At 39.2% G+C, this 25337-nt stretch overlaps 2 protein-coding genes across 25 annotated transcripts in view; one reads left to right on the forward strand and one right to left on the reverse strand.

Moving 5' to 3' along the window:
- The window catches only part of GREB1L (GREB1 like retinoic acid receptor coactivator), a 158040-nt gene extending 153914 nt beyond the window's left edge, over positions 1–4126 (forward strand). For all 20 annotated transcript variants that reach the window (XM_083622412.1, XM_083622414.1, XM_083622402.1 and 17 more), the window contains one exon: positions 104–4126. In XM_083622412.1, the coding sequence (XP_083478538.1) occupies positions 104–267 (164 nt within the window). In that variant the 3' untranslated portion in view covers positions 268–4126. The remainder of the gene's footprint in view (positions 1–103) is intronic.
- Positions 4127–4466: 340 nt separating this feature from the next.
- ESCO1 (establishment of sister chromatid cohesion N-acetyltransferase 1) lies at positions 4467–23530 on the reverse strand. Of its 5 annotated transcripts, XR_014550089.1 has the most exons (12): positions 21945–22202; positions 19100–19204; positions 16964–18996; positions 16197–16308; positions 14338–14404; positions 12783–12897; positions 12046–12177; positions 10272–10390; positions 9542–9631; positions 7492–7632; positions 6472–6659; positions 4467–5313 (listed from the first exon to the last, which is right to left on the reverse strand). XR_014550089.1 is itself a non-coding variant. In XM_083622419.1 (11 exons), the coding sequence occupies exons 3-11, from the start codon at positions 18992–18994 to the stop codon at positions 5166–5168; spliced, it is 3024 nt and encodes a 1007-aa protein (XP_083478545.1). In that variant the 5' UTR covers positions 18995–18996; positions 19100–19204; positions 23408–23530; the 3' UTR covers positions 4467–5165. The 5 variants fall into 5 exon arrangements, 4 of the variants coding, with proteins under 4 accessions (XP_083478545.1, XP_083478546.1, XP_083478544.1 ...); XM_083622419.1 differs by lacking the exons at positions 10272–10390; positions 21945–22202 and adding an exon at positions 23408–23530; XM_083622420.1 differs by lacking the exon at positions 10272–10390 and having other exon boundaries at positions 19100–19149; positions 21945–22229.
- Positions 23531–25337: the final 1807 nt, after the last annotated feature.

Below are 25337 nucleotides of genomic sequence, written 5' to 3' on the forward strand. Positions count from 1 at the left end.
TATGTAATATTTCCAAGGAGGGAGAAATATAAGAAAATTAACAAAACAAACAAACATGGAAATGAAATGGTGGTATAAACTGTCCTTTGTTTTTTAACCTAAGGTGCAACCCTGTGTGTCATTTGCCAAGACAGGAGCTCCTTGCGGCAAACAATAGTCCGTCTAGAGCTGGAAGATGAATGGCAGTTTCGTCTGAGAGATGAATTTCAGACTGCTAATAGTAGCGATGATAAGCCACTCTATTTTCTGACTGGGCGCCATATATAAGTTTGAGAGGAAACAAATGGCAAAGGAAAAGAACAGAACCTGAGAAGTCGGATTGTGTCTTTTCCCCCCTTTCTTTGAAAGTACAATCACTGTGGAGCAAAGTGCAACCAATATTTATGTTCACTACTCTTAAGGATCCCCCAAATTTCTAACCCAGACTTTATTTTTTATGACTGAAAAGTGAATTGATTCAAGTTGATTCCTCGTGGGTCACTGTTACGTAATGGCATACCCATGATGACCCATGATGTGGAGAATAACATTTTGGCGGATGGCAAGTTCTCCTGATCGCTTTATACTATGCTAAAGGAGAATTAAACAGACTTTTGGCATCTATCAGCTTGAATGTGTTACATGCGGTTCACAGTAAGAATGTGGAATTATTTGAAGATAATATGCTGAGGAATGCTGTCCATTTCTCTTCATATCTGTACTTTTGGTACGGTATAACTCAGGGGTTTGAAAAGACAAAAAGTAACCTAGAATTGTGTGTTTGAAAGATTATTTTTTGTTCACTTTCTGTGCAGTGTTAGCTTAAGGTTTGTAATTTTATATGTATTGAAACTTTTGGCAAAATTTCCACAAAAGTTAAAGTTTACTACATAAGCCTGAACAAATTGATGAATGTAAGGCAGGCATTGTGTGCACATGCTGGTTTGTCAGGACAGCTGTTATTTCACCTTTTGGGGTGAAATATTGGTCTGAATGGAAAGATCTTCAACTCAGTAGGTGATCAGCCTTTTCTCTTTGGTAGCATGCCAAGCCATGTGCAGGAACCTATTTTTGCACATGGATCAATCTTGACAACCAGCCTTCTTATTCATATTGTCTCATCGGTGTGCTTAAACTCCACCAAAATGATGTAATCCTCAGTACTATCAGAAATCATTTTGAGGTGACAAATCAGCCTTCTAGCTTGTTCTCACACAGCAGAAGTTCCTTTATTTCTTTTTGCAGTCGGTGTCTCGCTTGCTTCAACTTTCTCTATAGTTTTTTGGGTAGAGAATGCTATATGTGTGCTTTTATGGAGAGCATTTACTAACCCATGAAAAACAGACGAACCATAGGCCAGAAGCGTGAAGTATTTAATGGCTGAAGCAAGCTGAGCCACAAGTTCTGAGAGCCATAAAGTCCATTAAAATAACTTCTAACTGAATTGGGACCAACAGCAGGAGCTGTGTGTTTATATACATACATACATACATACATACATACATACATACATACATACATATAAATAAAGGTCTTAAGCACACCTGGAAAAGTTGGCCAGGTCATTTTAACTATTTAGGGCTTGATCTAATGGAGCACAACTCCAGCACCTGTGTTCCACTGAGTTCAATAGAGCTGTTTTTTTCCAACTCCCCAATGCAAGCACATGGGCATAAACGGCATAAACAGGTAGCATGAAAAGACAGTGGAAGGAATGGAAAGTCTGAGAGCACGTTCCATATTTTTACTGTTGCACCATACAAGTTCCTTTTGGTCCTAAACATAAGTAGCATACAAGGCACAGAAATAGAAGGGGGGGTGATACAGGAGGTGGGCACAGATCTCCTGTCGCTGGAAGTGCCCTTGTAATGCCTCAGTACATGCTTGTTTTGATGGAAACAGATACAGCAGAACTCAGCTGGGGTCCATAGAATTCTTTCATCTGTAGGTACTGAATGCGTGTGCTTAACTGGATCAAGCTCTGTGCTTTGTTTGAATTAGAGAGGTGTTAAAATAACACTATTTTTAAATAGGCTGTGAATTGTTTTAAGAGTGGGTTTCTTTATACCAGCACTTTGTGCTGTGAAATATGCTGAGAGTTTAAATGAGTACGGTACAATCAGGGCTTCATAATGCAGTTAACATTTATGGATAGAATTCACTTCCTTTTTCCTACTCTGCTTTTTCCAGCTTTTCCTACTGTTACGCTTTGTGGTGGTTCTTCCTTCACTGCCATTCTTACACTTTTTCTTGTCACACCAATATTTTATATGCAGCCCGTTTTCATCTTGTTAGTGAGAATTTCATTCAGTGCATTACACTTATTATGATCTAAATATAATTAAGAACACAAAAAGTCGATTAAGAAGCACCTGCCAAACTGCATTTAGAACAAAAGTGTTAATTGTACAACTTTTTAAGCTTGTGAAAAAAGCTGTTTACAAATAATGAAAAGCATAATATATTGATTGAAGTTGAAAAGGAAAATAATGGTTTTCATACCTGTTCATTTTATTATAGCTTTATGTAAATGTAGCATGTTTCAAATGAACGATTGTTTACTTTAGTGTAGGTTATTTGGGATTTTTTGTACCCATAAAAAATCTGCCTTATACTTAATGAGTACCTTAATTTTTGTTTGGTAGGAGGTTATGTAAGAACTGCAGTTAGGAACTACAAGGCTGGTGTATTCACTGTGTAGCCTGTTAAGACACATGTAGAATTACTGGCATTTTAGGGTCTTGTTCTGGTTTCGTTGGCTGAACTTAATACCTGCATAAGGTGAATTTGTGAAAGTTTCCATTTTAATGCAAACTTTGCAGATAAAAAATCTTTCAAAAAATCTTTGTATATATGATGTTTGCACTAAGTTCTTAAAATTCCATGTGCTGAGAGTGATTAGACCCTTGGTAAAGAGGTACAAGAATATGTGTAAGTTGAGAACTTGGAGGCTAAGCGCCTTTTCACACAATCAGGGTTTTTTGGCCATATTTGTAGCAGACTGTCTACATACCATCTCAGAACAGTTTGTGTTTATGGGTATCAGTTTCTAAGCACTATATTCTCTACCTAGAAAAATGTACTATCTCCTTGACAGCATATTCTTATCCTTACTTGATACACTGCTTTCTGAACATGGTTTTCAGTAGTATTAGTTCAAAGTAATTGCCTGAAGCTCTTGCCCCTCACATTGCTACCCCACTTATGCAGTTTTTGGTTAGGGTTTTTACTAGTGCACTCCACTGACCAACACGTGCAGAAATATTTTAAATCATTGTTGGAAATAAAGAAGCTCAACTACTCTGTTATATTGGGGAATGCTTTGTGTAGAAAGATTCTGGTTACATCTATTTTCTTTCTGTATTGGACAAGAGCACATTCAAAGCATTGTCACTTAGGCAAAGAAATGAGTTTTGGTTGAATTCCAGCTGAAATGTATTCGGAAATTAATTACTGACATCCATATGCTTTAATAATGCAAGCTCTCTAAATGATTTTACGGGACAGTACATCAGAAAAAGATACCAGATGCTACAATCTAATATTTTGGTTACAAGCCTTGCCAGCAAGGCAGTGACATGAATGTATTAAAGAGGCCAGCATTATTTTACCGGTAGACTTGTCAAATATAAGTAGTTAAGACACCGGTTAATATTGAATGTAATCTGTAATTATAAAACAAATCACTCATATCTGTAATTTATGCAGTTGTTTTGTGTTACCTCTGAAAAGGGTTTAAATATTTTTCTTAGGACTGCTTCACTCCTGACCAATTTCCTATACTGGTAATTTTTATTTCTAGGGTGAAAGGTATGCAAACTGTAAATCCGTAAGTGTGATTATCCCATGTCAGATTTGTTACAATATATGTATATATAACAAATCTGTGTTGTAGGCATCATATATGTTGCTCTGCATTGTCTGCCTGCTTTTTCTCTATGTAGGGGTACATATTCTCTCTGTGTAAGAAGTTCATCAGGTCTGAAGCAATCCTTGATGTAAAATTCTCTTAACCAAAGCTTGGTGAATTTAGCTTCACTAGCCAGTCTACCTCACATTTTATTGTTTGAATTGAAATTGTCTGCAATTGTGGCTATAGTATGTTTATAATGTTCTTTCATTAAATTCAATTAATGTTATCACATTACCATTCAAGAGTCTGTCTTATTCTTAAAATTGCGGAAAATCTCCTGCCATCAAACTTTTATTTGGTGAAAAAGCAGCACTTTTTAAATCTGTGTTTCCAGTGTTACACTAACAATGTAAAGGTAAGTGGTGTTTTGAGCTGCAATGCCTACATGTTGTAGGGCTTCCTAGAGGTAGTTCACCAGCTACTACTGGAAATGAGATAGACTCTTGTCAGTCAGTCTCATTTTAGACTGAAAATTTTCATAGTGACACTAGGAACCTGATATATTAGGTCTTCAAAATTTAGCTAGCATAGTTGGTAATCACCCCATCATTTTGATATAATAATCAGACTAGTGTTTCAATCAACTTTTTAATATTCAACCATATCAAAGGCATTGATTAAATTTACTGAGCATTAGTACATTATTTTAAAATTATCAAATACTTTACTTTTAATCTACATTATATACAGGTCAAGAAAGGCCACAGCAGTTTTTCAACATATGCACCCTCTGAAATTGGAGGGATTTTGGATAAAGTATCAAAGTGAAGTCCACAAAAAAAGTATGCTATTGCTGAAAAAAGTCAGGGCTTCCTCCTTCTCAGGCTAATCTATTCAATACTGTCTTTTTTAAAACATTGTTTTCCATTCAAAGTGTATTTGGAAACTAAACAATGTCATGCTGTAGAACATCTTTTAGCGATGATATGTATGTATAGGCTCTTATTGAAAAGAAATGCTGTCACTGCCCTGGTATATTACTTCATTGTGAACTTCAAAATGTACTTTAAAGGCGACCACAGTTCTTGCACTAGTTGACAGTCCACTATGAACAATTATATACTGCATGTAAACATGACTAAGTTACTATAGATATAATACATTCTTTATATAAAAAATAGCCCTTAAAAAAATTACCCTACTTTTTGTACTGTTTACAGTTAACAAAATACAGCAACCACATTTTGGTTGTTACTACTCCTGAGTTAACTGCTAGGAAGTGCCCCATTCTCTGTCTGCAGCTGGGCAATAATTTTGCTATAAAATTTCCACTCTAAGCAGGTTGTTGTCCACTGAGAAAGTTATATACCAGGAACTGACTAGTACCAAAGTACCGTGTTGCAAACAGTTTTCCATCAGGGGTAGGATCAGAAAAGGCGATTTCTTCTTTACTCAAATATGAGCCATATATAAAGTTACTCCTGTTTAAAGATATTTTTAAAAGGAATAGCGTTAACATATACAGGTACCATGTTATTTGATCAAATAATCCCCATCAATCAAGTGAAACGACTAGCACCATCAAATGCCACCCTATTTCCATGTTTTTTAAAAAGCAGTTTTAAAGACTAGAGGGGAGGGTAAGAAGAGAAATTACAACAGTTCACACAACTTTTGAAATATGACTACTCTCTGGACTCATAGTTACGATGAAACAGAAGGCTTCCAATGAAATAATAGCAAATAAAGTGAAAAATGTGACTGGCTGACTATTTACTTTTTATGTTTTGCAAGCATGCTTATTTAGATTAATATTCTGATTTGTGAAGCACTTTAGAGTATTCAAATGACTGTATAAAATGCTAAATATTTTGGGAACTATTCAACTGTGTCTTGTCCAAGAGTGGAATGAGATTCCCCCTTTCCTCCTCCAAAATCTACCCCTTGCAGTATCTGCCATGTTCCACAAATCTGGAGGACATCAATGCGATCTGTGATTTGATGCTGGCTTTCATCTGGTACCTTGTGAAAATCATGAGGAACTGGGCTTTGGGTCCATGAACTGCTCTGTAAAAATAGTCTATCCAATACTATAAGATATATCCACCCAACTGGGAAAGCCACAGCTGTGGGGTGCTGTTGAGGCCTCTGGCTTATTTGGATGGAGAGAACTACATAACTGCTCCCCAGTCATTCAGCCCTCTCTCATGGGACTTTTGTTGGGGAGGAGATCCAAAAAGCTCCCACTCCCTCTCCACAGAAGGGGGGGGACCCTGTGGTTATTGCTGCTAAAAATGTGCCTTGCCAGTTCCCTTTCACAAACACACTATCTTTTTGTTCCTTATTGACACATCCACCGTAGCACATTCTCTCCTCACCTCTGGCTAGAATTGAGAAGGGAAGGGCAAAGATTGTAGGGCATTTTAAAACCCTGTACAGAGGCCAAAGAAAGTGGAACTATTCTTAACAGACAGCAGAGGTGGAAAAAGCCTTCAACCAACTAGTTTTTGTTTGTTTCTAAGGACTGAGATCCTCACGTGGGTATCAGGGATGGTATATGTGTGCCTGCAGGCACCATGATGGGGACTCCAGTCCTATCCTTAACACATTTCATACTAAAATACAAAATAAATGTTTACCTCAAACATTCTAACATCCGAGAAGCAATTTTCTTCCGACGCATCATGCTAAACACCCAGATGCGACTAATTCCACAGATAGCAGGCTCAGGAGACGTTGAGCAGCACCAAGCCTTTTGCCTTTCAAATGTGACTTTCTCGTTTTCTGAACTAACTTCTGGTATCTTTTCTTCGATAACTCTGTACCCCTAGAGAACAAACCTAGCTTCAGCATACTTTACCAATGCAAAGTGCACTAAAACAGCTAATGTAAGGTGAACTTGTCTATTATAGATGTTTACATTACTACCTCCTTTCATAATTTTGTTCAGTCACACTGTTGCCATTTTTATTACAAGCAAAAGAACAAAAAGCAGGAAGCTTTTGTGTTTCAAACTGAGAAATCGTCTGCTAGAGTCAACAGTCACTCCCCTACAATGTGGAACTTTAGAAGTTAATTAGGGTATATGGTCTGCACCAGTCCCCCTCAGGGTGTGTCTGTCCTCTGACCAGCTGGGCCAGCATACAATTCATCTTGACAGTATCCCTCATTCGGACGTATTTTTTTGGGGTAGAAGGAAATACCTCATTAAAAAAACACCCCCCAGCTATGTTCTTTATGGTATCTGAGCAGAACTAGAGAACATTGTCTTCAGGCAGCTTGGAGCTTGCAACGGACAAACAGAATTCTGAGTAAACCCACTTACAGAAGACATTCCAGATTGCTTCAGGCATAAAGCTAACAGCCCATTTTATAAAGGAAAACAGTTCCCATATGCTAGTCCTTCCCTCCGCAAACAGTTCACATTGCCCATTACAGAAAGGGTTACTGCCAGCTGTGTCAAGAAGCATATGGAAGTTTAAAAACAGAACAAAAGCCAAAAGCCAGCCTTCAACATAACTCAGAAGACTGAGCCACTTGCAAATAATGCTCTTTATAGTATGGCCTACCCACAGAAAATACTACAAAAATGAAGAGAGCTTAAAAAAAACCACCCAATGAATGAAGAAGAAACTTGTTCTGGACACAGCCTTACTCACCCATTGGATATGTTCAGCGATTAAGCATCCTGTTACTTTTTTATCATTAGAAATAAATAACAGTGTCTTAGTTCTGGAGCATGTAAGAGGAGCTTGTTGAAATCCCAGATCATTATCTACCATCTCTCTGATTTCGTCAACCTGCCAAAAATTGCATAATATAATTATACCCAGTATATTCACAAGTAAAAAAAGATTTTTTTAAAATAAGTTCTAGGTCTACTGAAGAATCTGTAAATAAATAAAGAAAACTGCAACAATGAATATCTTGGAAAAGAACAATGATTGTTTATTACTGCACAAAAAATCAATTTGTGTCTTTGTTGAAATATTAAAAGGGACTATGGGAACTTTTTATTTTAAAAATAACCACGCACAGTTGGACATATGAACAACAGTAATTCTTCCTTGTTCCCTGTTACAGTAACTCAACAGAACTCCAAAGCAAGCTGTTCATTGTTCTGGGAATTTGAGTTTCAGCCCTGCCACATAAATACTTATATTTATCAAGTGATTATATGTTATATTGAACTCAGAAATGCCATTAACAAAATGAAAATGAGCCACACTAGTCAAGCAATCAGCTTTAGCTGATTAATATAGTGAATAACGTCATCTAGAAAAAAAGTTCCAAAACATAACAACTTCAGCTACAGGTTTAGGAAGAATCTAAACATTTAAAAAGGAAATAGCTTCAATGTACTCCACCAGGAATGCTGTCTTTTCACAGTCAATCAGCTATAAGCCACAGGATCCCTGTTTTCCCACTCCTTTCTTTGGCATGCGTGCCCAGGGATACTTAGACACATGTTCCCACCCAATCTGTTCAGTCAAGGAAAGCAATATTGCTGCTTCCTCTTCCTTGATTTGGCAAATGAGGTGGGCTAGATGGGGATATGGCAGGTGTGCCTTCTATTTCCTGACATGGCCTGGTACAGTTCCTGTGTGTACACCACTTCACACACACCAGTGAGAAAGATGGTTTAGACTCAGCCTGTGGGTCCCCAGATGTTGTTGGACTACAACTCCCATCATCCCTGAGCTCTGGCCTTGCTAGCTAGGGGTGATGGGAGTCGTAGTTCAACAACATCTGGGGAACCACAGGTTGAGAAAGGCTAGTTTAGAAGAACAGCGTTCAGTTACGCTCAATAGAGATCCTTTTACATTCAGGCACTGTCCTTGCACAAACCCTGCATATTTCCTATGAGGCAATTTTAATTTGTTTTAGTATTTTAACTTTTGTAGGTTTTAAAGTATGGTTGTGATTTTATTGTTTCATCTCTTAGTAAACCTCTTGCTTGCAAAAATTTCAGGAAATAAATAATTGCCTATGACAAGGCTGTTTAATGTGCTTTCCTACCTAGTTCCTTAGAATCAGTACTAAGAGTGGTTATATTTCAGGAGTCTATTTCTCATTCAGATCTTCTCTGCAAGTTCTGACATGTTTTTCTTCCATGAAGGAAAGACATCACACCTCAATTGCAGGTTTTTGCTCTCTATGATCAAAAAAGTAGCCTCTACAGTAAGTTCCAGCTTGGCCATGTAAGCTAGAAATTTTTTCCTACATTTTTTCCTTCCAGAGCTCAGCAATGGCCTGTCAGGATAATTATCTACTTCTATTCAATAACAAGCTCTGTCCTGGCACTTTAGCAAATATGATGTTATCAAAAATAACTGGACGATTCATATCTATTATATCTGTACCTTTACATGCCACAGGTCCATGTGGATAGTCAAAGGCAGCAGATATTTAATCTCGGTGAAAGGTTTACAAACAGTCAGCCCCTATGCATTCACTTTATTTTCAAGTTTCTCTAATCTACATATAGACCCAAAAAGAGAGCACTAAAATAACACTACTAGTAACAGGTATTTCTGGTTGATGATTTGTGTGCTGATTAGGAGACAGACAGCTGATGTTAACACAGGAACCAACCTGTTAAATGCACCTGAAATTATGAGCCAAGTTCATACAAATGCTTAACTAAGCTATTTGCTCATGTGAAAAACAAAGAAGAGAATAGAGGTTTTTTTTAAAGGTTTGTTCTACCTTTCTTAGTGCATATTTTGGATCATCAGGAAGTACCATTATTATCTTGCCATCAGGATACTCAGCCAAAATTCTCTCTTTTTTCCAGCCCTAAAAAAGCACATAATAAATACTTGACTAAATAGACACTTTTACATTGCTTAACCCAATGATCGCAACTATTATTCCTTGTAGCACTATGCAAAATGATCTATATGTAAGAGGAATGGATTTCTGTTTGTACAACAGGACTTCACTTTCCCCTACCGCAGCACTCAGCACACCCTTAAAATCTGCATCTTGTTTAGTAGGCAACAAACCCAATTGGGTTGTTGTTTAATTTATTCATATTAACACCATCAAAGTGTTTTAATACTTCAGAATTTTTCTCGTTTTTTCTGTGGTTGCCCCAAACAACTCTAAGACAAATTAGCTGAGAACCGGTACATCTACTTGGTTATCAGAGCCAATACCCCAAACACCAAAGCAGAGCAACTATATGTGCAGGTGGATGCATTCTAGTCTCTAGTGAGCAGAAATGAGCAGATTTTAAAAACTGAGTTTCTTTAACAAACATCGTTACCTCCATAAATACAAAATATTACATTTTAACATCTTGGCATGCAAAAGACCTCCAGGAGGTTTTCCATGAACTGAGTGGCATGCAATGGTTCAAATACGGAATCATTCATTTTGTAACTGGTCATAACGATCATAGTCACAAAAATGAGGCTATAAAAAGAATAACTACCTTCTAAGAACCTAAAGGGATAAGTTGCTATGCTGTGTGTATCTGAAGTTAAACATACTCAAAAATTAGGTAATTAAGTCTTCTTCAGATCCACACTGATGGTGATTAATGAGCAGTACCTGCATGGAAAAACAAAACAAAAAGCCACTTAAGTCTATTAAGATGGGACTTAGCCAGAAATTAGAGTTTATGTTGCTCAGAAAGGATGCAGAAAGTTATGGTATATTTCACCAGCCTAAGTGACGTATCTCTGAAACACAAAACACTTTGAAGGAGGGAGAAAGGGGAACTCCCTGGAAGATATGCTGTCTTCTAAATTTCAGCATTACTTAAAAATAATAATCTGGAACTGTTGTTGTCAGTACTACATGCTCTTTTTTCAAACAAATAATAATAATAATGTACTAAAGCAACTAACCACTGCTACCAGATGAAGATCCTTTTCAGCACTAGCAGTAAGAATTAATTTCATCAAGGTATTTAGATTTCTATTCCACCCTATTCAAAAGGTAGGTTTCAATTTTAGAAACCCAGAAATATTAAAAGAAACTTCCTCAAAGTCTACTAATATGCATTCTCATCTCCATTTTTGGTTTTATTTCTCCCTTACTAATAGCGATACAGGGCATCACAAAATGAGGGTAGAATTTGTAAAAGATTAGACTATGGAATGCATCACATATTGGGCTATCTCCAAAGACAGTTTGGGAACTGCAGTTAGTTCAAAATGTGGCTAGCTGTGACCAGGCATTATGAGCACAGAAGCCAGTGCTTTGCCAACTTCAGGGGCTATTGCTCCATTTCTGGGTCACAAAACCTCCAACATGCACCCTTAATTTAGCTTTCAGTTTATATCAGTCATTAAAAAAACTAATTTAGTCCTGTACTTTCATACAATCAAAGAGTCTAGAAACAAGAGCCTTATTAGTAATATCAATGCTGTGATCATTTTGAAGGCAACCCTGGAGAGCAGAAGTTTAAAAAAAGCTAAAATGGCTTAACTACCTTGTGTAGGCAACAAATACTGGCCCGATCGTTTTCAGATAGCCTCTTTTTTAACTATTAATGTTGTGATATATCTGTGGATGATTACTTCTTTTAAAAATTATATGACTGCGAGTTGTACAACTATAATGATATACAAAAGATTCTTATATCCCAAGCTAGATTTGAACCAAAGATTGAATTTGTGTCATATATAAATTAAGTAGCTTGGTGAATTCAGTTCAGTTGTCCTGGAGGTCTTATCAATGTCAATGTACGGAAGGTAACATGTATGATAAAGAAAACAAACTTCACTGATTTTAATGGAAGTTACAGGGGCATACTATATTTAGACTAATAGCAGTTTTGTTTGGTGTGCAATTTTTGAAATTAAAAGTCAGACTACGCAAAGTTTAGCATTTTCTATTAGCCAAGTTACTTGAAAATATGGCCATACCTAATTTACACATATTTACAGTTTTATGCAAATAGAGAAACTACTGACTAGATTAGTCCATTCTTGAGTGCTTAGTCATATACTGTAATACTGTACTGATGCGTAGGGAAAAATACCAGGGCCAGAAAAAAACACTTGAAAAGGTATGATGAATTTGCATTGATACATTAATACTGACTAGCATTCAAAAACACATTTAAATGGATCTAACACTTTCCTACACCTTTTTAGGGTAATTGTTAAATAGTCTGTATCCAGCAGTAAATGCTGTTCTGGTTAATCCATAGCAAAAGCTCCAAAGCATACAATGTTATATGAAAGAAATGTTCTTACCACATATTTTACAGCACTTATGAACTGGTTGTGGAAGAGTAGATGTTGAGTTTCATCCTCAGGATTTGAAGCACTATAGAGCATCCCACAAATGTTGCAGGAAATGGCTCCAAATCGCTTTTGTCCTGCATCCTATATTAAAAAGTAAATATAGTGCTCATTCAGGAGCAGTAATATGCACATTAAACAAAGTTTCTTAACACAATAGGCAGTTTACAAAAACATGAACCCCTGCTGACTCCATGTTGCTCAAATTTACACTATTTTCCATTAGTATGAGGACAAGATTTTCTCAATCAAGTGATTTGTTTGAATTCTGTTTTTCATACACAAACCAGCAAAATGCTAATGTGAGAGAGAGTATGGAGGTGTGTTTCTATTTTGTTCACTCATGGAACAATACCTGTTAGTAATGATCTGGGCACCCAGAGTCAGTAGTACAAGGCACGATTTTCCTCTCTGTGACCAAACCCCCAAATTTGCACTTTACATTTCCTTATATAATTAAATAATAACCATCAACGTATTTAGGAGGAATAAAAGTGGGTGCCATCCATGACATTGGTGGGTGGGTATTTGGTCAGTGGGTTGTAGCCAACGCTAGTCCTACGCAAAGTAGACTTAGGTTCATTAATTTCGATGGGTCTACTCTGTGTGAAACTTAGTTGGACACAATGTATTTTGATTAAAATTATGCACAAGAAGAACATAAAATACTTACAATGCACAATACTTACTATGATCAGCTGCTTATCGCTATCTTTTGCTACATCTTTTGGTTTTCGAATATGTTCTTCAGATGAAAGGAAACCACCACATTTTGATGCTAATGCAATCTTTGGCAAACATGTCCTTTAAGTATAAAAATAGTTCAAATGAACAAAATGTTGCCTATTTCTCTATATATTTTAATATGAACTTAAATTCAGCTAAAAATGCAAATATGAAACCGAAGTAACTGGAACCTACTTTAATGCAAAAAAAAACTTTAATTGTTCAAAATTCTTTAGCTATGCTTTGTTGAAAAAATATGGTTCATATTAAAGAACAAGCAAAATCTACAAGTGCAAATCCTACACTCATTTGATAGACCAGGATTGTAAATAACCACTTGCTTGGCCAACTAAGAATTGCTTCCAGGTGACTACCCAACTGACCAACCCCATCATGATTCTCCCTTGAGCCTTACTGGCTTTCTAAAAGTTCAGTGAGAGAAGCCAGCCTGCTGGGTTTGGGAGGCTGCACTAGTGTCTGTTACTACCATGCTATGATTCACAGTGGGTTGTGCAAGCAGTACAACATTAATGGAGGTTGTTCTATGCAGCTTCCCATTTGTCCTCAAGGGTGGTGGAAAATGTAGCCTTAGGAAAAAAGACATGGACAAAGGGTGGGGTTGGGATGAAACTCAGGCAAGGAGGAATGATTTCTCTTCAATATGTCATTTGCATGGCAGACTATCAGAAATATCTATGGGAAATGGGGGGGCGGGCTTTCCTTACTATGAATGATGAAGAAGTATAGTGGAGCCTATTAGAGAGGGCACCGTTCAGCATGTCCTGCTTATCCTAACAATATGTTTGCATACAGTTATGAACATTTGAATTCTCAATAGCAATCTTTTAATTATATCATCACTCAGGACTTCAGTCAATACAAATTGCATACAACTCCCACAAGGAATAACTGCATTTATATTCAATAAGCTAACAAGCTAATTGGAAGCCATAACTAAGTCTATAAAAGTTTAATACTTCAATAATAAAAAGATAGCAACCTCTAACATTTGAAACCTCTAATTACTTGATATACAGAATAGCGTATGGCAAGAACCAAGGCTTGCATAAGAAAAAGTATGGGGAGCAGCAATATTTGTTTCAGAGTCTTCATAGGAATGTCAGGGGGAAGTACTAGTTTTGGCAGAGCCTGATCATACCAGGAGGAAAGAATACCCATGAATTTAGAGGACTGAAAATACAGGATCTGCAGCAACTTAAAAGTTTCTTTTTCCAAAACCAAGGGCAATACGAAAAGGAACGTACTCTTACATCAACAACTTCTGTCGGTAGAGCATGAGAATCTTAATCTCAGGGTTGTGGGTCCAAGACCCACGCTGGGCAAAAAGATTCCTGCATCGCAGGGGGTTGGACGAGATGACTCTTGTGATCCCCGGCAACTCAACTATTCTACAATTCTATGATTCTATTTCACTAGTTGTGGTGAGAAGGGCTTAATACAAGCTTTAAAAGGTTCACTGCAGGAACAAAGGCAACAAGCAATACAATTAACTGATACCTGCTCTCATTTGTCTCAGAGGTTTTATTTGTGAACAGGGTCCGAACCAACTGCTTGGGAGCTGCATCTATAAAGGAATAAATGTGTTACTTTACTTACATGAACACACATACATATATATATAATTTCCCATGTATACCCAGTATTTGAGATTTTATCTGTTTGATGCCAGAGAATGACAGACATGCAGAAATAAAACACAAATATTAACCTGAAATAAATCGATTTTCTGTGTAACTTTGCCTTACAACATACAGTTTTATATTATTGAAGGTTTATATCTGGCCACTTTTGTAACCAAATGCAATTTTGGATTCAGAATAGTCAAACACAATCCCTTGAACTGTACACTGAACACAATAGGAACCATTACAGCTGCTATATGTGGTCTGCATATGGAAAAAAATGGAAGAGGGCACAACTCAGTGGGAGAGATTTCATGTAGAGGATGCCAAATTCAATCCCTGGCATTTCCAATCTTAAGAATCCCAGGCAACAAGACTAAGAAAGACCTAATCCGAAGCTTCACCAAGATAGCTCCCATGAAAGTAGAGAACACTAAGCTAGTCAGAACTATTGTATGACTCAAACATTAAGGAACAACTGCCAACACAGTAGCACTTCTAATAATGATTCAAGACTTGCAGTATATAGCATGTAGCCAAAGAGCTTAGTACTTAGTATGTAGTACTAAGACCAGCATTATATTTAAGGTGATATACTAAGGTAAAAGCAGTAGTCTAGTCAGCAATGGCATAGTCTGAGGCGAACAAATTTTGAACATACCAGGGCGTCCATTCAAAGAAATGTGAACTTGGTAAATAAGAACAATGGGATAAACTGCTGCATGTCATTATTTGGAAGGGTGGGCAACCCTTTCGTTCCCAAGGACATATAGCAGGGGATGCGCAGTTGGCAATCACATGCTAGTCAGCATGGCCAAAGCCAGTGATGGTTAGGGCCTGGACTAGTGGTTGGTAGGGCCATTCACACATACATTCATATTTTCTCATGCACACAGCACATGATTGTGTTTAGGCTTGCTCTTCCACGTATAAATGGCTTAAGGTTTATTTGGTACGACACCAATCTCATTTTGCCTCCAAGCGAGTCATTATCACTTAGCTACACAGTTCTGAGCTCCTTTCTGGACTAGATGAACTCCACCTCTTTATTTTCAACAGCAACTGGGAGCCAAAAGGCCAGAGGGTCTTGCTGACCAAGAGGTCTCTCTCTGCAACACCCACTGTGGCCCTCCAGCTGCCCTGAAAATGTGAAGCCAACTGGAGCTTATTGGGTTGTTTTTATTTTATTACCTAATTTGTTTTTTTATATTGTGATTTTATGCTGTAACAACCTTGAGACCTGCGGGTGTAGGGCAGTATAGAAATTTAATAAATAATAATCTGGTGTGCTACAGCTCTCCTTCCTAGTTGAGGCCAGATGCGCTGCTCCTTGCCATCTCTGCACCACCACCACAAAGTCACAGCTGCAGGCTCAAACAGTGCTTGGATCATGTTGATGGTCCAGCCTTAAAGATCTGGGGCACTTGCCTCCCTTGCAGGACATATAGAGCAATTTACATGGAAAGTTGCGTGTAATTCCTGCAAGGAGAGCCTGAGACCCATGAGCTGTGGTCTAGCTAGTCAGCTGCCATGATACTTTCAGCTTAGCCTGTCAAGGGCATAGTGCTGGAATGGATGATACACGGTGCCTTTTCCAATTCCTGTTTCTACAGTTTTATGAACAAATCCGTCAAGCTTCCTGTAATACAACTTGTAATTCAGCTACTGATAATTCACACAAATAAGATGTTATAAAGTTGTGAAAATGTATGGAACTTGTATTTTAAGATTCACCTTGAGGTTTTATTTCTGCTCTTTCTTTTTTTACTTCCTTCACTGGTGACTGTGCTGTAATTATTTTCCTTGGCGTACTTTCTGGACTTGAGTCCAAATGTAAATTGAAGCCCTAAAGAAAATATTGAAACATAGCATTTTAGACAAACTATTCCACTGTCTTACCAAACCAGACTTAGAAAAACCCATATGAATTGACCATATTAGAAAAACCCATATGAATTGACTATATTAGCAATCAGACAATAGATCCAATACTGACAAAAAGAGTACAGCATTTGGGAAACAACAATCATACACATTATTTATTCCTGTTTAATTTAGTAACTGAATTACACAAATTAGCTTTAAAAAGTCTAGTGGCAAAAATATTGCGGAGCACTTTTTGCACTTGGTGCTGCCCTGCACATTATTCTATTGACCACAGAAAGCAATTGTGCTGTGGTACACTGCAGAGATGCCTGGTTCTGCTGTTGAAGGGAAGCTTTGGAAAGCTTCTGTTGTACTGTAAAACAACAATGGATGTGCTAGAAGATTTTATGGGTAGCCAACCATGCACACCTGCTTAAATGGAAATTGACCAGAATAGCTTTTTCACATGATTTAGAAAAAGTAGCAGTAATGGGATGAAATGACCCATTTAAAGCAGATTGCATCATGGTCTAGTAAAGTAACTGCACAAACCGCCTCACAAAACATTTCTAATCTGACGCTGAAATATAATAAATGTGTGCAATCATCATACAATAATATTAAAAACTGATTACCTCATCTGGGGCTGGCTCAGGGCCATGGTGCTGGCTTAGGGTAGAGAGACCATTTTCTATAGCCACCCTATCTTTAGCCTGGATTCCTTTAGAGCAAGGTATATTTAACTTCTGCTCATGTGCGGCGTTGCCATTGTCCTCTAATTGTACCTGTTTCCTTTGGGCTTCTGGAAGGTGCATTTCTACAACTGCTTCTTGTTGTTTCTCTGGAATATTGCACTTTAACAAACCAAGTGCTGGAGTACTTGAGGAATTTGAAGGACTTTGGTTCACGTGATTAACCTTTGCTAATTTAATTTTGGTCCATTTAGAGTTTTTGTTTGCAGTACTATGTCTGCCATTCACAGTGCATTTGACAGACATTCCTTTTTTGCTGGGGAAAAATCGCTTACACTGAGAGTTCCGATTAGTTTCCTCTTCAGTAGATACTGCAGTTTGAGGCAACTCCACTACAGTATCTCTCTCTTCCTCTTTTCCATATTCAGCATTAGGATGATCTCTTTTTACTTCCACAGTGTCTGACTCAATTTCACCTGCAATTTCCTCACATAGCTCAAGAATGCTAACCTTTTTTGACTTCATCACATCCTCTGGTTGATAAGCAGGTTTTTGACTCAAAGAGTCTGAAAAACCTCTCTTTGCTTTTATACTGATTTTTCCATTTCTGTGCACGGATTCCTTTTCTTTACTTATTACCCTGCATGTTGATGTCACAGAGCAGGAAGTTGTGTTGACAGATCCATTATTAGATTCTTGAAGGCTACAGTCAGGATTATTTCTTGATTCTCTTACCTTCTCGTCAGATGTGGTCAAATCACGGATTTTAGAACCCACTTCATGTTTTTTCTGTTTCAGAGAATCAATTTTCTCAAAACTTGTTATTTCTATTTCTCCATTATTATATTCATCGCTTTTCATGATTTTTTGTTCCATTATTGGCTGGACAGAGTCCAGCTTTTCATTTTTAACACATGGAACCTGTTTTTTCATCTGGGTGCATTGCTTTCGAGTAGAAGCACGTCCTCCTTCAATTTTTCTGCTGCGCAAAGATATGGTAGGCACATTAGATGCTTGCTGCAATCTTGGTGATCTTCGAGTTTGATGCTCATCATATGAAACAGCAGGTTGTGACTGAGGAACATCCTGCACAGTCTCCTTCCAAGACATATCTTTAGCTTTTGTGACATGCAACTGCTCTTCTGTATTTCTAACAGTACTTTTTTTAGAATTGGTATCTGTTGACCTTGTAGTTTTTTTCCCTTTGTCAGATTCACAAGCTTTTTTATCACTGAAAGTTTTAGTCCGCATCTGTTCAATGCTTTGAGAAGCTGATTTTTTTGCACAAGATTTTCTGGAATTCTGAACCTCAAAGCTAACCTTGTTACTTTTAAGGAATTTAGTGGCTTTAGTAGTTCTACCCTTTTTGGAATTTTCTACCCTCGATTTTGATTCAGAGGACAAGTTCTTATGAGTAGCTCTATTGTGCAATGCTGAACGTCTATTACACAGAGCTTCAGTAGAACACTTTTTAATATCTGCAGATGAATTCTTTTGCTTCTTGGTGTCACGAGAAGTCTTACTTTTGACAGCACTGGATTTTTCCTTCCCTGTAGAAGTGCGTTTGGAGGAGGTCTTTGTACAGCTCAGATGGTTACCATGGTTTATTTTGGAAGATTTTAGGGATGCTTTCGTAGAAGATAATTTTCCTATAGGCTTTAGGGAAGTTTGTTTCACACATACTGCTTTACAACTTTTCTTCTTTAATTCATTTGAAGTCTGTCTGGAATACTTCTGTGCTCGTTTAGTTTGGGAGGATGGTTTAGAGGATCTGTTTATGGAGTTATTGACAGCTGTCCTGTTAGTTTTTGTAGAGACTTTGTGCATTTCTTTCTTCAACATAGTACTTTTATTTGATTTAGCATGAAGCACTTTTTTTCCTTTGCTAGTTGATACTGATTTGCTATTCTTATCCAGTTTCTGCCGCTTAGCAGGGGGTTCTACCAGCACAGATTTTCTTTTCTGTGCTGCCATTTCTGAAAAAGACAAGTATTAAGTCATTTATACAGTATTTCCAACTATTTCTGCAAAAAATAGAACTTAAATGCAAAGTTTAACATGATGACTTGGCTTACTCACAGGTACTGCTTTATAAATAAACTCTGTCTCAGCTGAAGAAATGTGCTGATCTGTGAAAAACACATTCCTTATAAATTTGCATCCAAGGAGAGCATTACATATCTCCTATAAACACAGAAACAACAAAATATTATTGGAAATGACAGTGTTTTACAGTTATCCCTCAGTCGTATTTCATTACAGTAGTGAAACTTATTTCCAAGAACATGTGTTCAAATTTTCAACTAGTTTTCTAATTCTATGGGAAGCTGCAGATATTTTGTGAACCATATATCAAATAAGCAAGAGTTTCAGGTAATAAATAATATACACATTTTATGCAAATTAAATAGGGCACAAAATTATTCCAGGGATGGTGAGCTGTTGTCCTTCCAGCTGTTGTTAAACTACAGTTCCAACATCCCTGACCCACTGGTCATGCTGGCTGAGGCTGATGGGAGTTGGAGATCACAGGTTCCTTTCCCCTGCCTGACTCAGCTTCAAGCTGCTCTGTATGTTGCACACTTGATTTGATTCTAATTATTCTAAAGTAAATGAAATTTTAACAGGATTTGTCTTGAAGAGCACAGCATCAACATTTAAGAATAAGCATTCCTTCTAACCATCTCAGACTCCTCCAGGCCTTATTCTACTTCAGATCCTAATAATGCCATTTTACCGTGCACAAGTTATTTTGAAATTTCTATTATTTTTGCCATTTCGCATGCTTTGGGGGGGGGAATACTGTGTGTTATCAAGTCTCCTTTTGAAACCTATGTTTTTCTTACCACTGATTGATCAGGAACAAATCTATAGACTCAAACTATTAGTGTCACCCTATTTAAGAGGAAAAATTGATAATTTGTCTCCTGTGTAAGTTTCTCTTAATTACAATAGCAAGAAATGAGAACAAGTACAAACTTCCTTAAACTTTTTTTTTTATTTAAAAAAAGGATGTGTGAGAGGTATGTGTACTACTGAGGGGAAACCTAATTGGTTATCTCTAATATCTTTAGAGCTACTTTAGCTATCTGGCAGCATGGTGGATCAAGATAGACAGATAACAATATGTATCTGGTTTTTTCTCATAGCAAGTATTTATTTGATAGTTGAAACAAATAGTTCCTGTAAGTGCACAGAGCAATGGCAAACAGGTATGTGCTGGGAGCAACAACAACAACATCAACAAGAAGTAATGTTTTCGTTGTGTAATAAAATCTGTAGCATATCTCAGATTGAACTGAAAAGTAAGTCACATAAAGCTTCCTTCTCAAGTCCTGGATCAAGCTATCTCTAGAGCATTAGCAATTCCAATATTGCTTATGGCTACAGGGACGTGGGTGGCGCTGTGGGTTAAACCACAGAGCCTAGGACTTGCCGATCAGAAGGTCGGCGGTTCGAATCCCCACGACGGGGTGAGCTCCCGTTGCTTGGTCCCTGCTCTTGCCAACCTAGCAGTTCAAAAGCACATCAAAGTGCAAGTAGATAAATAGGTACCACTCTGGCAGGAAGGTAAACAGCGTTTCCGTGCACTGCTCTGGTTTGCCAGAAGCGGCTTTGTCATGCTGGCCACATGACCCAGAAGCTGTATGCCGGCTCCCTCGGCCAATAAAGCGAGATGAGCGCCGCAACCCTCGAGTCAGCCACGACCAGACCTAATGGTCAGGGGTCCCTTTACCTTTACCTGTTATCACAAAAGCCCACACTACCCCAACTGTGAGACCACCTGACTTGTACCAAAGGCCAGGTTTTGTACACAAGGCCATAGATTTATGCCCATTATAAACATTTCCATCATCAAGTGCCTCATACGGACATTATATTGTATCTTTCATACACACACTTTGATTTGTATTCAACACAGCCACCCCGCTTGTACAACGGAACTTCCCTCACTCGGTAGAGCACGAGACACTTAATCACAGAGTTGTGCGTTTGAGTCCCATGTTGGGCAAAGAGAACCCTGCATTGCAGGGGGCTGGACTAGATGAACCTTGTGGTCCCTTTCAACTCTACAATTCTATGATTTCTCCCTCATCTCCCCACAAACCCTTAAAATCTGATCCAGAGGGATGGGTGGAGGGGGCTGCGAGAAGAGGAAGGCAAAATCTTGTTGTGTGAAGTAAGTGCCACTTACACAACATCGGATACTGTTTGTGGTCAGTTCAGGTGATATCCTGAACTCCTACAAAATCTTGGGTTGTGCTGTCTTACGATGGTAGACCATAAAGAGGAGCTTGCCAAACCAGTTCCTTTATCAATGCAATGGGTACGAGTTAGCACATCCAAAGAAGTGGCTTTGTGCCACTTCCCTTCTCCCCCTCCCCTTCACCTGGCTAGTACCTAGCAGAACAATAGCCAGATTTGCCCGTGAGAGGGAGAGAAGCGGGGAGCTGGAGGGAGGCCATGTTACCTGCGAGCGAACCCCATTGAACTGAATGGGGCTCCCTCCTCAGTACGTAGTTAAAAGACTGCAGCCCAAGCCCATGTTGCCTATTGACACCAGAAATCCCTAATCGGCTATGCACCGCTTCGGGGCTCCACGGGAAAAAGAAAGGGGAGTCGAGCTTGCAAATACAAAGAATGTGAGGAGTGTTTTGAGGCGCGGGTGGGGGGAGGCGTTGCTCCTCTTTCCCAAGGCGCTTCCAACAAAGCCAAAATTCCCATAGTCGAGAAACGGGTGCACCCCGGTCGGTTTCCTTTTCTCTCGGGGTCCCGATAGCCGAACTGGGGTTCGGGGGGGAGGTGGAGGGGGAGAGGCAGACTCCGGCGGGGAAAGGCCACAGCCTCCGTATATTTCTTTCTGGTTTTATCCCCGCCGCTCCCCACCGGCTGCTTGAGGAAGGGCAGGAGGATTGTCATTTACCTCTTGAGGAGAAGGAGGAGGAGGTCGGCCAATTTGCCCCCCTCACAGGACGAGGCGCTTAGTGGGCCCCGGGTGGGCGAGCGAGGCGGCAGCGGCGGCGCGCGCGAACAAAGTGGCGGGGGGAGGGGGAGGGCTCCGCTCGAGGCAGCGTCGGTGTCACCCGCGCAGGTTCCTCATGTCACCCGGCCGGCGCCGAATAACACTGAGCGAGAGAGAGAAAAGGGAAGCGACTAGAACGCCTCCTCATATCCGGGTATCACGCCAGCCCAAGGGCGCTCGTAGAATGGCTTTCCAGGAGGATCTCCGGTTCCCGATTACAGCGCTCACACTCCTCCATGTGCGGGGCAAGGAAGCGAAATTTCTATTTACTTATGAAAAACCCATTCAAGATTGAAAGGTTACGAGCCCTCCTTTCCGCTGCACTGCTTTGAAATAATTCTGTCTTTGACTCCGGGAAATGATTACATCCTTGCCAAAAAGCAACAACTGAAGGGCAACGGCTTAGAGGAAGGCCGGGCGAAAGTGTTCCACTGATTTCCGCCAACTGCCTCACAAGAACCAGGCGCACTGAGTGTTTTTGTTTTTTTGAAAAAAGTAAAATGTTTATTTCTTTTGAAATAACCACCCAGCTGCATTCATGCAAAAACCATTTCTCTGCCTTCTACTGCACCCGACAAGAGTCAGTTCTATTTCCAAACCCCAGAGTTCTGTTCGAGTAACCAATCAAGAAAAAGTATTGTTTGTTGTGGAGGAGTGGGTTATGGCTGCCTAAGCACAGCCATCCGCTGCCCAGTGTACCTCCATCATTCTTACCCTAACCAGTGCCAGATTTAGGTATAAGCTAAACAAGCTATAGCTTAGGGCCCCACTCACTTGGAGGCCCCCAAAAAATGTAAAGGAAAAAAACCCTGGATGTACATTTCCAAAATATAAGGTAAAAAATAAAACCTACATACAGCAACAGTGTTTTGTGTTGTGTAGTATGATGTAAGTAATGGCCCCTGCCTGCTAGTCTGCTTCCTAAAATATCAGTGGTTTGCTCATTTCTATATATAGGGGGCCTACATTCTGCATGTGCAAATGGCTTTAGATACCTATTAGGTCCATAAATTACCATATAGCATATCCAGTTACAGATAGGTAGCCGTGTTGGTCTGCCATAGTCAAAACAAAAAAAAAAAATTTCCTTCCAGTAGCACCTTAAAGACCAACTAAGTTAGTTCTTGGTATGAGCTTTCGTGTGCATGCACACTTCTTCAAAGACATTGAATACACAAAGTGTGTATCTGAAGAAGTGTGCATGCACACGAAAGATCATACCAAGAACTAACTTAGTTGGTCTTTAAGGTGCTACTGGAAGGAAAAAAATTTTTTTGTTTTGCATATAGCATATATTCAACACAAAATAGAACGACAATTTGTTGTTGACAAAAGGCAACTGGACATATAAAGGATCCCATTACCTTCAGTAGCTTAGGGCCTCGTCAAACCTAAATCCGGCCCCGCCTACTGCCGAAGGAGTCGAAAGACTGCGTTGAGAAACCAGAAGTATGATGGCGGCTGGAAAGTCTTGTTGCTTTAGCCTCCCTTTGCGAAGACACCGTTTTAGTCCCGCCCCCAAAGCGCTGCCAGCTGACACCTGACAGTCACGCTTACTGCTGCCCGAAAAGCCTCGTAGCGTCTGGGCCGGATATCCGGCGACGAGCTTTCTAAGAAGCACCTGCGCATGAGCAGTTGAAGGCAGTTGTCTTGTTCGGGTGGCTGTTCGTTCCTTTTCATCTCCCTCCAAAGCTCGGTGTTCCAAACACACTGTGCACACTCGGACTGTTCCTTGTGGGAGCCTGGGGTCCCGGCGTACATACGTATAATGTATATGTATATACATCTGCAAACCTCATATATATATATACACACACTTCTGCAAACCCTGAGTCTTCCCACGCCTTTCTCTTTTGTAGCTTCGGCTTCATACGGGCAGGCACTAGAGAGAATTAAATTCGCAATTATATGCTGTAAGCCTTTTCATATAACGGAATTGTACCCTCCATCCACCGATGAGAGACTGCGGCACTACAGCGACCTCTTACTGCTCTCGTCAAGAAAATGTAGTGTTTAAAGGGGCTTACTCCAGGAAAGCGTGTGTAAGGAGTGCTGTATACGAAAAGATTTATCTTTATTTTCTGGTTAGTGTTAAAATCACTTAGCAATTTATTGTGCCCTGGGGGGGAACAGGTCAAACGAATGGCATAGCAGTGCTCTTAGTTCTACAAAGTAGGTAGAACTGAAAAAAGGTTGGGGATTGTTTGTAGTGCAGTATTTGAATATTGAGAATTAAGAAAACACTACATGAATAGAATTATAAACATAAGTAACTTCATAAACAAAACAAGTAGTTTGGGAACAGTTCTGGTTTTAGAAAGTATTTTTTTATAATAGAAAACTACTGAATTTCTTGATTTGGCAATACTGGGAAGATAACTGAATTTGTACTGTATTTCAATGCTAATGTCCCCATAACACACAACTCTGTTATAATCCCATACAGTTGATAATCCCACCAATTTCACTTAGACTTCTAACCCAAGAAAGGATTGAATGGATTTTCCCTGGAGAAAAGTCCCAATTAAGTCAATGTACTTCACTTTTAGGGACACGGGTGGCACTGTGGGTTAAACCACAGAGCCTAGGACTTGTCAGTCAGAAGGTTGGCGGTTCAATCCCCGCAACAGGGTGAGCTCCCATTGTTCGGTCCCTGCTCCTGCCAACCTAGCAGTTCGAAAGCACGTCAAAAGTGCAAGTAGATAAATAGGTACCGCTCCAGCGGGAAGGTAAACGGCGTTTCCGTGTGCTGCTCTGGTTCGCCAGAAGCGGCTTAGTCATGCTGGCCACATGACCCAGAAGCTGTACGCCGGCTGCCTTGGCCAATAAAGCGAGATGAGCGCCGCAACCCCAGAGTTGGCCACAACTGGACCTAATGGTCAGGGGTCCCTTTACCTTTTTTACCGGTACTTCACTTTTGCTTCTATAGAAATGAATAGCAACAGTCTGCTTTATTAGTTTCAAGGCTCAAACTGAAAGCAAGTCTTGCTGTAGTCAGTGCATGTAGGATGGAAATCTTCGTCCAAAATCTGTCAATAATCAAGTTAACTTTAGAATTAAGCAGTATGACTCCGTTTCAAAGTATCTTATATGAAAGGCTTTGGAGCATATGTTTTCTGGCTTTAAATTCTTCATTGTCATCATATTAACAAGACAATACATTCTCAGACTCTTTTTTTGAGGTCTTGTTTCTAAAGCACTGTTCAGGGAGTCAGTGAATGAAAACTTCCAGCAGCTGCTGGTTTATGAGGACTATTTTAGTAAGAGGATTATTTAATAACTTGTTTTAGAGAA

The sequence above is a fragment of the Podarcis filfolensis genome, assembly GCF_964270895.1.
Source record: "Podarcis filfolensis genome assembly, chromosome: 7".
Lineage (NCBI taxonomy): Eukaryota > Metazoa > Chordata > Lepidosauria > Squamata > Lacertidae > Podarcis > Podarcis filfolensis.

What these genes read in the sequence shown, in the direction of transcription:
- ESCO1 (XM_083622419.1), bottom strand. Translation starts at nt 18,994, where the DNA reads ATGGCAGCACAGAAAAGAAAATCTGTGCTGGTAGAACCCCCTGCTAAG. An exon ending in TCGCTGAACATATCCAATGG is followed by an intron (nt 6,660 to 7,491) that starts GTGAGTAAGGCT and finishes TTTGTTCTCTAG; the next exon opens with GGGTACAGAGTTATCGAAGA. An exon ending in CGGATGTTAGAATGTTTGAG is followed by an intron (nt 5,314 to 6,471) that starts GTAAACATTTAT and finishes ATCTTTAAACAG; the next exon opens with GAGTAACTTTATATATGGCT.